At 33.3% G+C, this 14,691-nt stretch overlaps 1 protein-coding gene across 1 annotated transcript; it reads left to right on the forward strand.

Moving 5' to 3' along the window:
* Positions 1 to 1,115: 1,115 nt before the first annotated feature.
* LOC147382284 (signal recognition particle 14 kDa protein-like) lies at positions 1,116 to 9,421 on the forward strand. Its single transcript, XM_086428087.1, has 4 exons — positions 1,116 to 1,158; positions 2,383 to 2,476; positions 2,588 to 2,691; positions 9,099 to 9,421. The coding sequence occupies exons 1-4, from the start codon at positions 1,156 to 1,158 to the stop codon at positions 9,255 to 9,257; spliced, it is 360 nt and encodes a 119-aa protein (XP_086284213.1). The 5' UTR covers positions 1,116 to 1,155; the 3' UTR covers positions 9,258 to 9,421.
* The last annotated feature ends 5,270 nt before the right edge of the window (positions 9,422 to 14,691 follow it).

Genomic DNA, 14,691 nt, shown 5'->3' on the forward strand with positions numbered 1-14,691 from the left:
TCAATTCTACTCCAATCCAATTTGATAAAAATATATAAATTATATATATAATCTAAATAAAATATAAGACACAAAATATAAATATAAGTCATTTATATAATTCAAACATGTGATATATATATATATATATATATATATATATATATATATATATATAATCAATCTGATAAGTTGGATTGGGTCCTTCCTACCTAAATCCTTGATCCAGATTCCACACCTATTGTTTTTATTTTTCGCATTTAATATATATCACACGCACTGCCCCCTCGTAAAGTCCTACGTGCAATAGGTTGAGTCGAGGGTCAACCAGACTTTGGCTTTGTGGGATTTCGAACACTTGGCCTACTCTTCTTGATGAGCTTATGAAGGTTCGGCTTGCCACTAGGTTAACCCCTTGGGATTAATCCAGACTCATAGTTATTTGATCACGATAGATTGGACTTCAAGTCTAATCCGATCTGTTGACAACCTTGTCGTACACCCTCCCTTGGATCATAATTTTAAAAATCATCTAGACTTATCTGAAAATCATTAACGAATGAGTGGGATGTTCGATATAAATCATTCGTCACAGTCTTGTTTAAGATTCGATTTGATTCCTCAAATAGTTGAAAGAATCGGTCAAGTCAATTAGGTTTTTATATATATTTTTTATAATTTAAATATTTATTATCTAACAAATATGATAATGTGACTATCAATGACTAATCGTGCCTATTTTATACTAAAATTACGATTCTTATGTGAAGAGTGGTGATAATCTGACTACCCCACGTGGCACACTCAATCGACTCTCCTGATGTGACAAGTTCAAGAATCATGGATATGTATGTCTCGAGATACATGGTTTCTTTGAGATACACATTTTTATGGGGAAGTGCAGTTTTGTATCCCAAGACATACAGATCCACGGTTCCTGAATGTGTCACGCCAGGAGAGTCGATTGAGTGTGCCACGTGGGGTAGTCGGATTATCAAGATTCTTGTTTGAATGTAAATACAGGTTAATAAATAATTAAAAACCGAGTTAAATGACTCAGCGAGAAGAGATGACTCAGGCGCATCAACTCGGTCTGCATACTCAGATATAAAACCCACCCAAACAAGAAACCCTTCAAAAATTAAATTGAGACAGAAAGAGAGAGAGAGCTAAGTCATGGTAAGTTCCTTCCAGATCGAAATCTTTTCTGGTTTTTTGATTTTATTGCTTCTAATCTAATTTTAAACATTGAAATTCATATGGGGTTTTCCTTTATTTCCATTCTGTTCTTGCTTTTGATCTCTTAAACGAGGTTTGATATCCGAAATTTGTCCATTTCCCATTTTTTTTCCTCCAAAACTTCTTTGAATCCAAAAATATTATCTGGGGTTTTGTGTGTATATGTTTATTAATTTGGCATCTAATAGCATTCCATGACTGAAATTAAGCACGATTATATGCTCTTTATTTGACTCTATTGCATGAAAGTAAGCTCAATTTCATGTCTCCAAAATTATCTTTTTCGGATCATTGTTTTTTTATTTTTTATTTTTTATTTTAAAGATTCTAGTTAGTATTAAATTTCAATAACATTGATACAAACCCAACCAATACACTAAAAATACTTAGATGTTAGTGATGCAGAAAGTTAACCTTAGCGTCGTACCAAACCACCACGATCCCTAAGTTGCTTCTTGTATATTAGTTGGGTTCGTATATATAGGTGTAGAAAGTTAAGCTCATAACCATTTGGGATTGTAACAAGATACATAATTTATTTTACAATAAGTACCATTGTGGGAAGTATAGGGAGTGATATGTAGAGGTCATATGTTTTCACACATGGGTTACACTAAAGTTGGATTGGGGCACCAATATGCTTTATGATAGCAATATATATATATTATCATTGCAATCAAATAATGCTTTTGATCCGGATTTTGGGTCTACTTTGTAACCGTAAATATCAGTTATAGTTTTTGGTTTTTTTTTTCCTTACTTCTACTTTTGTTTAACTGTAGCAAAGTTCGTTCTTATGTTTCTTATTGGTGATGAAAAAAACTAATATGCATTGGAAATTACTTATATCATGATGATTCGTTTAGTTGACCCCAAATATTTGGGATGAGGCTTTGTTTTTGTTGTAATAATAATACTCCCCTATGTGTATTATTCCGAGTACTCCAAGACATGGTAGATATTTTCTGGTATAAGATGCACATTGATAGGTAAATACGACAAAGCATGTGTTATAGTTGTGCACCCTTATTACCTGGAATCCAATTGCTCCCTTTGTTTTCACCATTTCTTTTTGTGTTATTTTGATTTAAAATTTGTTCAACAAATAAAATTTTGTATAATTCACACCTTTTTTTTTTTTTGTTGCTGTTTTGATTTTATCAGGTTCTTTTGCAACCGGACCCATTTCTTAATGAGCTCACAAGCATGTACGAGCACAGCACAGAGAAGGGCTCTGTTTGGGTCACCTTCAAACGATGTAAAATAATTTATCCTGACTACTTTCTTTTGTTTTTTTTTCCCTGTTGAATCAATGAATTTTCTGTCAGGGTTTTCTTAATACAGTTTTGATTTATGTTTGACTCTCTAGCATCCATGAAGTCTAAGGCAGAAAGGAATAAAATGGAAAGTGCAGCCATTGAATATAGATGCCTTGTTCGTGCTACAGACGGTAAAAAGACCATCTCCACTTCGGTATGGTTTCTATCTACCGATCTGTGTTTTTATAGTATTAATGCTTTGTTTTTATGCATAAATGTCATTCATAGCTGGTTGAAAATTTATTTGAGAACATTGCACCTAAATACGTTACATTCATTATTACTATGTCATTGCAACATGCCCATATATTATTCAGACAAACAATAGAAGTATACATGTCATGCTAAACGATGTACTTGGGCATGCTGACATGCATAATGATGTGTGTATACACATATATATCTTATATGTATTCCTAGTTTCATAGGAGTTCTTAAATGGGTTTGTCATTTAGTTGGAAGGTAATAGGGCAAGATTTTGGAGGATAGATCTTTGAAGGAATTCCCACTCCTTTTCTCTCTTTCAACCAAGAAAAGGGATTCGATCAAGGACTTCATGATCCTAAGTGGGAGTAATATGTCTTGGAATTTTAGTTTTTTAAGAATTTTAGAGGGATCTATCCTTTTCTTTCTTGATTGGAAGATCCTATCATTAACTCCTTGAATGAAAACAATAGATCGTGGCTTGGAATAAAAAAAGGTTTGTTCTTGATGAAGTTTAGGATATGTGTTTCTTGTATTTAAAGAATGAAGTATTATAAACTGATTTAGTATTACCCTAAATACCATTTTATTCTCTTTCTCGTTCTAAAATTTTTCTCAACACTTTCTAAAATAATTATCCTAAAATTGGTATGTAAAAGTGCTTCCTTATTCCCACACCCGAGTTCCCTCCACACATGCTCCCACCCCTTGTAATGCAACCAAGGAATGGGAATGAAGGCCTACAAGTGGAGTGGAAACCAATGTTATAAAGTCTTGTGTGATTTGGGTTATGTAGATTTAAAAGTTCCACCAATACGGATAGACAATCAATCATTCCAATCTAATATATCAAATTGATCCTAATCGATGCAAATATAATTTTTTAAGATGTGTGATGAGATGCACCGTATAGTACATCTTATGCACATTATTATATTGCATCTAGCTTATCTATCAACCCTAATTTGTCTCTATTATTCTCCCACATTTGCATTATCCTAAGGAATATACAACTGATTACGTCGAATATTAGCTCTTGATCTCATGAAGAAGTTGATGATGGATACTTGCAAACAAATGATCATGTTTGATGGTGTTCACCTCCTATCTATGAAGTCCATCATAGTCGTATCTAACTCATTTTTTAGTTGTTGGAGTTGGTAGTACACTAGATAAAGTCTGCCATGATCTCTCCTAGAATTATATGAATTAGGTTCATGCGACTTAAATAGAAAAACGCTCCTTAGAGAGATTTTAGATAAAGAAAAAATTGAGATTTTGAAACATTAGTTTGGGAAGTAGGGAGGTTTGTAAAAGCTATGTAGGTTTTTTGGGACCTTCCATTTCTCGAGATTTGTGTACTAACCATGATAATGAATATCCTTCCTCGAGATGTGTGTTAGAAGTTGAAGAGATTTGATTATTTCTCTCACGTGAGACAGTTGGACCTTGGTTTTTCTTAGGCAAGATAATTTGATTCTAATCTTCTTCGGCGACTAGGATACCTATGTGGGACTTGCCAAGGATGCTCTAGCGATCAAGTTAGTACTCAGCTAGGAAAAGATATATGAAGAAGAAGATGAATAACTCAGAGAGATGGAAGGCTAAAATTCCTCTTCCCTTTAGTCTCTAGAGTGTGTTTTTATGGGAAAAATTTGGAGGACAAGCATTATCACATGAATGGACTAGGTGTATAATGAGTTGGATGATGAGCTGTGAAAATGAGGGGTTGAGAAGTACTTGAGTGCTTGGGAAGATGCATCCATCGCATTTAATACAATCACTTGAATTTGATGTGTAAGGGCCTCAAATTTTAAATGTAAAGTAGAAAAAGTTGTATTTCTAACATGGGATGTCCCGTCCTTTGCTTGTTTGATAAGATTTGGTCTGCCCCCTCATTTAATGCTATGATTTTGAGGCACAATGGAGCTAGGTGTTATTGCCTAGTCACAATATTGCTCAATAAATGGGCTCGAGAGAGTGGAGCTAGGAGTTATTGCCCAATCACGATATTGCTCAACATATGTGCTCGGGTTATGGAGCTAGGTTTTATTGCCCAACCATGATATTTTCTCAACAAATGTGCTCGGGTATATAGATGTGCTTGAGAGAATGGAGCTAGGTGTTATTGCCTAGTCATGATATTGCTTAGCAAATGTGCTCGGAAGAATGGAGCTAGGTGTTATTGCCTAGTCATGATATTGCTCAACATATAAACAAATGTGCTTTGAAGATCGGGAATATGGACATTCCGTAGGTTATGCAGACATGAATTGCTTAATATATTTGATTTAAATGAGCTCGGACCAAGTCTTGTCACATGAGAGCAGTTTCATATTTGGAGGCATGTGTCACGATTTTTGGTAGGAACAAAAATGGTATCCATAGAAACATAAAGGTAATATTTTTTATTTAAAGAAAGTGAAATAGTAATGAAGGAAAAATTGATTTAGGTTCAATGACCTTGTGACACCGTCGTTGGAGCGGCATACCAAGATTGTGCATTCAGTAGAGTTTAGGCTTTAACACCATGTAGGAGAATAAGATTTGACTATTCTTAAATCTCTAAGATATGCGATGAGATGCACCATAGCAAATTATATAGTACATCAAAATCATGAGGTTGGACCCAAGAGCAAAGGCATTGATCATTCAACCAACCTACTTTCTGGAGTTGATTCACTTGCTTCGGTGTCCCTCTTATTTCCTCTCATCCCATTCCTTCGTCAGTATTATTGATTGCATGGCTGATGCTAGAGATTTGATAGAGGCTAAAATCCACAAATAACCCTTGGAACTTGCTCATTATTGCATTGGGTTTAACTTATTGATGGGGACATTAGGGTTCACGGGCCTAATCTATTGGGTCATGTTTTAGTTTTAGGATTTTATTTTATTTTAATTATTGGGCTGTAGTTATGGGCCTATTTCTTTTTTTTAGTCTTAATTATTTTAGAAGTTTATTATTAGGTTAGTTTAGGAATTTGATTTTAAGTTTAAGTACTATTCACGTCACTTTTACCTTATTTTGAGTGGTCAAAATTTATTTTATTAAGTTGATTTTGGTATCATTTTTTGTTCTTCATTTTTTTCTTTGAGGTAACCTTATTGTAGCCAAATCATTAAGCAAATCCTAGATTCTTAACCAAAATACCAAATCAAATTCCCTAACCACCCACCCGCCACATTTCCTTTTCTTTCCTCATCGCCCTGCATCACTGATTTTTATCATCCCTAACTTATCGCTATTTATTGTTTATCCAAAAACCAATGATACCTGATTTTTTTACGTGTGTGATTCCAATGGACTTTTGTTGGAAGCATCGTTGCCCCAATTGAGGCCATGAGTGGTATGCACCCTACCCTACAAAGAACCAGCATGAAGGTTCTTGTCCAGACAGCCATGAATATACAAAAAACAATATAAAATGGGAAATGAAGATCAACAATATTCTTATACACTTATGTGCAAAGAATTTGATAGCCCAATAGTGAAAAACAATAATACTCTATATGAAAATGACAATATAATGGCACACTAAAATGTAAAACACTTGCTAGTATTGCATTCTTCTGTTAACATATATTTTATTTTTTAAATAGTTATGAATAAATTACTAATGTATACAACAAATTACAATATGAATGATTGTGTATGCTTATATGAACATACTAATATGCAATTTTTTTATTTTTGGTAGGCAAAAGATTTTTTTTTTTAAAATTATAAAAGAACCAGTTGAGATGACTGGCAAAAGATTACAAGAAGATAAGAGGCATACCTCTCCGAAAATGGCCAAAAATAAGCACTACAGATCCAACACCAAATTACAAATGTCGTCCCATCTAAACAAAAAATCTTCAAAGAAATACCCCCCTAAGTTCCTTTAAAAATTTGCTCCAAAAATACAACAAATATAAGATAGAAGTAATGATAGCCTCCATAGATCATTCCTCGTCATCAAAGATTCTCCTATTATGGTCTTTCCAAATTCCTCAAACAATCGCAAATGGCACTAAGTTCCAAAGAACCCGCTTACAATTTAGGAAAGGAAAACCTAGCTGTGAATATGCAATTTATTATGATTATTAGTGAACATTCTTTACTTGTTTTGGATGATATATGGAATAAGAACCAAAACAATTTGGGATGTATTCTGAGCTTGTTTGGGTGTTAGAAGATCAAAAGGAGTTGAAAATTTCATTTGTCATGGGGTCAGTTCCTGCTTACTATCTAAAGGTTCCATTGGTTGAAGATTGCTAGTCCTTGTTTATACAACTTACATTTGTGGACTAAAAATCAAATGCCTATACAAACCTGCTTCGTATTGTTATGGAAATTGTGAAAAAGGTAAAAACAAAGTGCATATGTTTGCCTTTGGTGGCAAAGACGCTTGATACCTCTTACACTCTAAACTTGATGAGTAAGATAATACCTTGGAACAAGGTATTGAATTTTTGATATCGGTGTCCATGATACACCAAAATAATCATTATTCATTTATACTAATATATATGTACAATTTTTCACTAGTGAATATTATTATTTTGTGCAATAGACAAGTCCTTTCTATAAACAATTTATAATCTTTGTCAATATCTTTTTTTTACAAAAAATAATATTTGGGTCTAAGTGTATTTTTCATTGAAATATTTCTACCCAAATCTTACATTTTTATACTTAAAACTTGATTGCTTTGGTCGAAAATTCACTATTTGTTGAAATATTTTGCGAGATGTACAGTGTTTACACTGAAGTATATGCCTCAAGAAACCGTGGGTTAAATTTTGTGTTAGACCTTGTGGAAATGTGCCAAAATTTAATATTATGTATTGCAAATAACATGTTGTATTTTACCATACGATACAACAGCATTTTACAGTCTTATTATCAATCATTGCTTCACATATGAAATATTGCTTTGTATATTGGTCTATGTTTTCCTAAAGATCACATATTTATCCAAGTGGAATTTGACCCATTGTAGATGACGAAATGACACGTGTATAGGAAGAAACAAATGGAAGTCATGGGATAGTCAAAATGTTGATGACTTGGTTTTTTATATCTTTTGTCCAATACTTTAAAACTCCCAAAAATTAGCGTAGAACACAAATAAAAAAAATAAAAAGATAAAAAAGAAAACTCTAAGAACTCATGTTTTGTGATGCATAACCTCCTTTTTCTTCATTCCTTCCATTCTTTACTCCTCTCTGTTTTCTTTGTCTTGGTTGTGACTTGCTTCAACTTGATTGCAATTAGTCCAACTCAACTTGGTCCTGGCGCCAATGATCTGGACCCATAGTCAAGTCTTTAAACCATGATCATTGCAATTTTAGCTAATAAATGCAAGTATTTAACTTGCCGACTTTCTATTAAGCTATGTTTGTGCATAGTTTTAATATCATGTAGACTCTATTGCTACATGGAGCTCTCCATTAGGCAGGCTTCTTATGTGTTTGTGCTTCGTTTATTGTCACAAAGAGTACTACATGGAGCTCTCCATAGGCTGGCTTCTCAATTATTTATTTATTCTTTTTTTATTGTAAGAAAATTTGATACTCATGAGTTCTTTGCTTGAGTCATATTTCCATGACCAAACATCCCAGTTTGAAACATGTACAGTAACTTGACCTCTCCCACACTTTTATAGGTGAATACATCCACATATAAAAGTATGATAAACCCCTGTTACCATCTGAATACTTCCACTAATATAAGTATGATTATATTCCCATATTTGCCATGTATGGTCCATGTGATGTCGTAATGAGAAGTTAACTTACCTTTCCGAGGAAAATGTACTACTAGGTCCACAATCCACACCATTGGATGGTTCCTGGGGAATTGTGAAGGCAAATCTTGAGAACCATCCAACAATGTGGATCCTAAGGAAGACATACTTCTTTGGAAGACAACATCATCATCTTCCACTGTAGTAATGCAAATTTAACTGAACACGTGTTCCGAATTCATTCAGTTTATAATTTTGATTCTTGAATCTATGAAGATTGAATTTGGGTTTGTAATTGATTATTAAATCTATGAACTTAAAAAATGGAATTCTCATATATGATGTATGGTTTTCAATTTTCACCTTGGGTGGTGAGGTGGCAGACCCAAAAGGATCCATGTGTTTCATAACTGCCAAGGTGATATGAGTAGCCAAACGACTTCCACTAATATTTTATTTAGTGATACATAATAGTAATCTGTGGAATATTGTTAGAATGATCATTTGCTTGTTATTTTGTGTGTGTGCGTGCCCGTGTGCATGTTTGCGTGCGCTTTGGAATTGTGGCTGACACCCTACCATAATTGGATTTTTATATTTCTTCTCCTCTTGGGGGCATAAGGTTTCAGCAAAGGATCACCAACGATTTCAAGCTTCTTACGCCACTGTTCTTAAGGCACACATGCATGCACTAAAGAAGAGAGAGAGAAAGGATAGGAAAAAAGCTGCTGAGGGAGATAAAAAAAAAGTCGGTCTGAAGAAGCTGCCTTCTTCTACCTAAGCTTCTCCTTAACCCAGGTTTCGTTATGTCTATTATTCTTCTTTTTTCTCGGACTTCCCTATTTTGATAGAATATTAAACCTTGATTGAGGGATTTTTTATTTTATTTTTATAAAAAATTCTTCAAATGAAAAACAATCTAAGCGTTTTCCGGATTTTCCTTCATATATACCTTTTTATGTTTTATTCCTTGTGAATATGTGATTTTATCGGGATGCATCATACGTATCAAACACAACCGAGTTATAGAAAATAGATCTCCCACGATGACTTAGTTCGTGTTGGTAGCAATGGCCAAAGAAAACGATTTTTGATCCAATTGGTGATAGAACATCTCTATTAAAGCATGGGCTATCAAGGGATTGTGTTGTTGGGTTAGGATCCCATAAGGACCTGATCCAATATCGATATAAATATGCATCACTCGACTGATCAATAAAATATTAAAGTTACCAAAACTTCTATTTGTTTGGAATAAATTTGATTATCCCATCAGAAATGCCTACTTAGCTAAGTTGGTAAGACGAACACGCAATGTTTTCAGGATCAATGCTTTGCTTCAGTGTCGGCCAAAACCATCAATGATCTGCTGAAACATTCCAAAAAGATAAATTTTTTGAATCAATTTGACAACAATAGAGTGTTTTTGTAAAATCGTTCAGACTCTCAAATTTTTTTTATTTTTATTTTTTATTATTGTAAACCAAAGTCAGTTGGATGTGGGTATATCACATTAAGTTGATTATTTATTTTGGGTGAACCCTTTTATTATAAATGCATAACGTGGGCCAGATTTGTAGCACCGGCCCCGAATATTGTGGCACCGGATGTCAGCATGGCTTGTGTGACACCCCACCTACAACAAATGGAGGCTCAGCTGCTAACATTTTGACACCCGAGTTCTTCAATGGGATTTTTAGTCAAGCCGACGTAGGGCGGGAGGGAAAGGTTTCCCTTCCCTCACATCTTTGTAAAGATTACTTTTTAAAAATATTTTCCCAAAATTTTAACAATTTCTATGAGATTTTATGGCTTTTTAATGCCATTTAGGTTTTTTATTTAGGGAGAATGACTTTGAGGGACTCTTTATTGAGAATACGTACCGAATAGTCCCTTAATAAAGAATACGGACCATTTGAATCCCTCTTAATAAAACATTTTAGTCTATTAAAAATCTTTTGAAGATTAAAAAAAAAAAAAAAACTACTTGAAATACCCTTTTAATAATTTTACAAAGTCTTTGATATAAAAATATAGGGAGTTAATTAAAAAATTCGATCAATTTATTTAGTTATTAATATTTTTATGAAAAATAAAAAATAAATATTTTATTTATTAAAAACTAAATTCAATATAATTTTATTTGACACATTTGTGTCGATTTGCTAATTTTTGAGTTGAATCAACTAGATGAACATTTAAATCGAGTTTTAAAATTATATTATATATATATATATAGGTTTATAGACCAAATCAGTTTGATGTTGATTGTACTCATCTCCATCATCATCATTGGTGTAGTCATCATCATCTATTTTATTTAAAGATTACTAATTTTAGTAAGTGAAACAAGTTTTTTTTTCTTTAAATTGATTTATAAGAGATGACCATAGTTAAAAGGCATGTCATTAATTATAAAACATAGGAGTAATTCAAATATTCTAAAATAAACATGTTTCTTTAAACTTAAAAAATCATTGAAAGAGTAATTATGATATTTTCGCTTCAAAAATTCTTTTTAGATTAATATTTGATAAATTGGGTATTAAAGAGTCTATATTTTTATAGAAGGAATTTTGTGGTACATATTTTCAAAATATGTACTCAAACCGAATAAAACCCAAACATTTTGGGTCAATTGGTCTCAGTTTGAGTGTACATTAGTTCGACCTAAACCGAACCGAATTTTTTAATATTCAATTTTAATGTACACAAACATATGAAAGCACTGGGATTTCTTGACCATGTATAACTCATCAATTTGATTTTATGGAATATAAATGCAGCATTTGTTGAACTTGCTTATCATCCAATAAAAATGTGACACGTGCAGAAAGAAAAAATGGTATTAATTTAAGGGATCAAGTAGTTGCACTCCACTAAGTAGTTGATTGCACACACCAACCTTGAAAAATTACCTTTTTTATTTTTTATTTTTATAACCTATATTTTAATCTACTAATTGCACTTCATTATTAAGATTTTATGTGAACATGGTTAAAATAAATAAATAAATAAATAAAATAAAAAATAATATTTTTATTTTGAGTGCAATCATCCAAAAGGGAAAATTTTAAGTGACGGAGTGCAATTGGTAGTGGGTGGTGTGCAACTATTTGATCCCTAATTTAATTGATGTCAATTTAAGTGAGGAAGAAATTAATTTCCTCCCAAAAAAAAAACAGTTGCCATAAATTGCTTTCATTCTTCCTTCACAACTCCTCATTATTTCTACTCCAAAATGGTATCTCCTTGTACTTTGAAAACCTTATGAACCCTAATTTCCATTGGAATTTTTGTCGTAATTAATTGTGCCAAAATCCGATGTGGATCACAATTGTGGTTGTGCACGATATTGTGGTGTCACGCCCAATTATTGTGGCACCGAATGTAAGGAGGGACCATGTGACGTCCTGCCTAGTATCGACAATGATTCAATTGGTTCTTTTTTTTTTTTTTTTTTTGGCTAGATAAGCCAAAGTAGTGATCGGTAAATAGTAGGTGAAGGTGGGTTTTGAACATAAGTTGTGCTATCAATGCTCAACGACTTCAACCAACTTAACATATCGACACCTTTGTGGCTCGAATTATTGTCATTTTAACCCCAAAACTCTTTAATGGGATTATTAATAATTTTTTACTCACATGACAGGTCCATTCAAACCCTAAATCTGTACTCTTATTTTGTCAGGGGTTAGTTCGAGATTGAAATGATTTGGGCAAGCAATCCCACTTGGTGTGAATAATCCATTATATTGGCTCGTCCGTGGTCTAAGATAACATTTTTAGAATATCATAGGAGTTAATGAAAATTTAACTGAGTCAGCCAGTTTTTTAATTTTTGGGAGTTTCTATTGCCACAACAAAATTTGCTAACGCCACACCAACTTTGTGCAATTCTTTGATGATTTATAGAGGAATTGATGTGGCATTAGTAAAAATTGATGTGGCAATAGTAACTCTCTTTATTTTTTATATCAAAGAAATAAATTTTTTATAATGATGATTAAAATGTTTGTTATATGTATAAAAATAAGATTTTGTGACTCAGGCGAGCTCCTACGTGACTCGTCAATTTTGAGAACCATATAATTTTAAAATTTGTAAACTTAACTCGGTTAAATGTCCATCGAGTCAAGTTAACTCTCTGAGTTGCAAGTCGACCTGGTCAGTCAACTAAAAAGCAGCAAAGCTTTCTATGTATTTGTTTCCATTTTTTTAAAGAAAACATTACCTGTAACTCAAGTGTGTTTCCAACTAATTGGATCGCCAAGTTTTTTGAAAGGAGTTTAAGAATAGAATTGAATCGGCATTCAATCAATTTGAGTAAACTCATTCAAGATTGTTCAAATGCGTTTTATAGTCGAGTCCACTTGAAAGTCAATCAATTTGAGTCTACTCGTTCAATTTTTGGATTGACTCGATGAGTTTTAAAACATAATTTATGACAACAATGTATTTTTAATAAATGACTAAAATGCCCTTTAACATTTCTTTTGCTCATACAAACTTTTACCATGATAGAAGATGATAAATTTGGGAGTCTTAACTTAAAATCAATTGACAATGAGTAGAGAGGCGCAGTAACTTATAAGGAGAGAGACAAGGTAATGAGTGTTCGATGTGGGATTAAATTCAACAGAAGATATAGTAGGACTGTTAATGGATCAGGTCGGGTCAATTTGGTACCAAATTGATAAGGGTTGTCAAAAGATTCAAGATAAACTAGACTTCCCAATCATGTTGATCTTGGTTAGTTGTATAGTGAAGACATGATTTTTAAACTCAGTATTGCGTCTCGTCTCGTTCAACTCAGATACCGAGTCATCTCAGACGAGTTTTCCGATACATTTGAGACGTCTCGTGAGACAACTCAAAAAATTGAACGTGAGATGTAAAACTCGATCAAAAAATGACTTTGTGAGTTGGTCTCGTTCAGTTCTAATACCGATTTAACTTTGGCGATACGTCTAGGTCTCAGACGAGTTTAAAACCATGAGTGAAGATGAAGGGTTTTAGAGAGAAATTAAGAGGTTTTAGTTAGAAGTTGAAGAAAATGATATTTAGGTCATTTCTAATTAATATTTGAGAAGTCACGGTCAAGAGGTAATGTTATCAACAAAAAATTGAAGAGCTGAGAGAGTGGGGACAAATGGGGCATTGAATTTGTTGAAAAATATAAGGATGTCTCAAAGTTCTGTGGGGATAAATGAGGCATGTTATTCATATTTTCAAATAAAAGTTTAGCCTCACGTTGAGGCTCACCGTCAAACAGACGATTGAGATGATATAGATTTTCAAGAAAAATGTATTTCTAGAAGAAAAAACATTGTATTGATTCCTAGGCGATCAATATTGATTTTTAGGAAATAGTCGTTATTCCTCTTATCACAATTGTTTGTTTGATGGAGGAGTTGGAATCTAGCGTTTTCAAAAATAATAAAATTAAAAATGAAAGTGATGTAATTGTCCATAGGTGGATTTGTGGCTTAATAATCCAAGACATTGTATGTATTTTTAGATGTGTGTTTTGATTCGAATTATCCAACTAATTAAAAAAGTATTCTGGTGAAGCTTATAAAACATTAATAAGATAGAGACAAGGGTGGTGCCAGGATTTTCCTATAGTGGGGGCAAACTATGATTAAGTATAATAAAGATGAATGGTGTTAAGGAAAAATTAAGAGGTTTTTGGTTAGAAGTTGAAGAAAATGATATTTAGATCATTTCCAATTAATATTTGAGAAGTCTCGGTCAAGAGGCAATGTCATCCACAAAAAATTAAAGAGGTGAGGGAGTGGGGACAAATGGGGCATGTAATTAGTTGAAAATATAGGGGTGTCTTAAAATTCTATGAGGGGCAAAAATTGGAGGGAGGTGAGGGTGTAAGGGCAAATGGGGAGAGAGGTGAGGGAATGGGGATAAATGGGGCATGTAATTAATTGAAAATATAGGGGCGTCTCAAAGTTTGGGGGGCCAAAAATTGGAAGGAGGTGAGGGTGTGGGGGTAAATAAGGAGAGAGATGAGGGAGTGGGGACAAATGGGGCATGTAATTAGTAGAAAATATGAGGGTGTCTGAAAGTTTGTGGGGGCAATTTCCCCCACCAGCTCCTTGCTAGCTCCGCCCCTATTCCCAAATCATGTTGATCTTGATCAGATCTACTAAAAGTAGAAATGGTTAAATTACATAACCAACTGATCCAATCCTAAACAC

Source organism: Akebia trifoliata, chromosome 16, assembly GCF_017979445.1.
Source record: "Akebia trifoliata isolate Shusen 1 chromosome 16, ASM1797944v1, whole genome shotgun sequence".
In the NCBI taxonomy this organism is placed as follows: Eukaryota; Viridiplantae; Streptophyta; class Magnoliopsida; order Ranunculales; family Lardizabalaceae; genus Akebia; species Akebia trifoliata.

Coding starts and splice junctions, on each gene's coding strand:
- LOC147382284 (XM_086428087.1), top strand. Junction 2,477..2,587: donor TTGGGTCACCTTCAAACGAT/GTAAAATAATTT, acceptor TTGACTCTCTAG/CATCCATGAAGTCTAAGGCA. Junction 2,692..9,098: donor AAAAGACCATCTCCACTTCG/GTATGGTTTCTA, acceptor TGGGGGCATAAG/GTTTCAGCAAAGGATCACCA.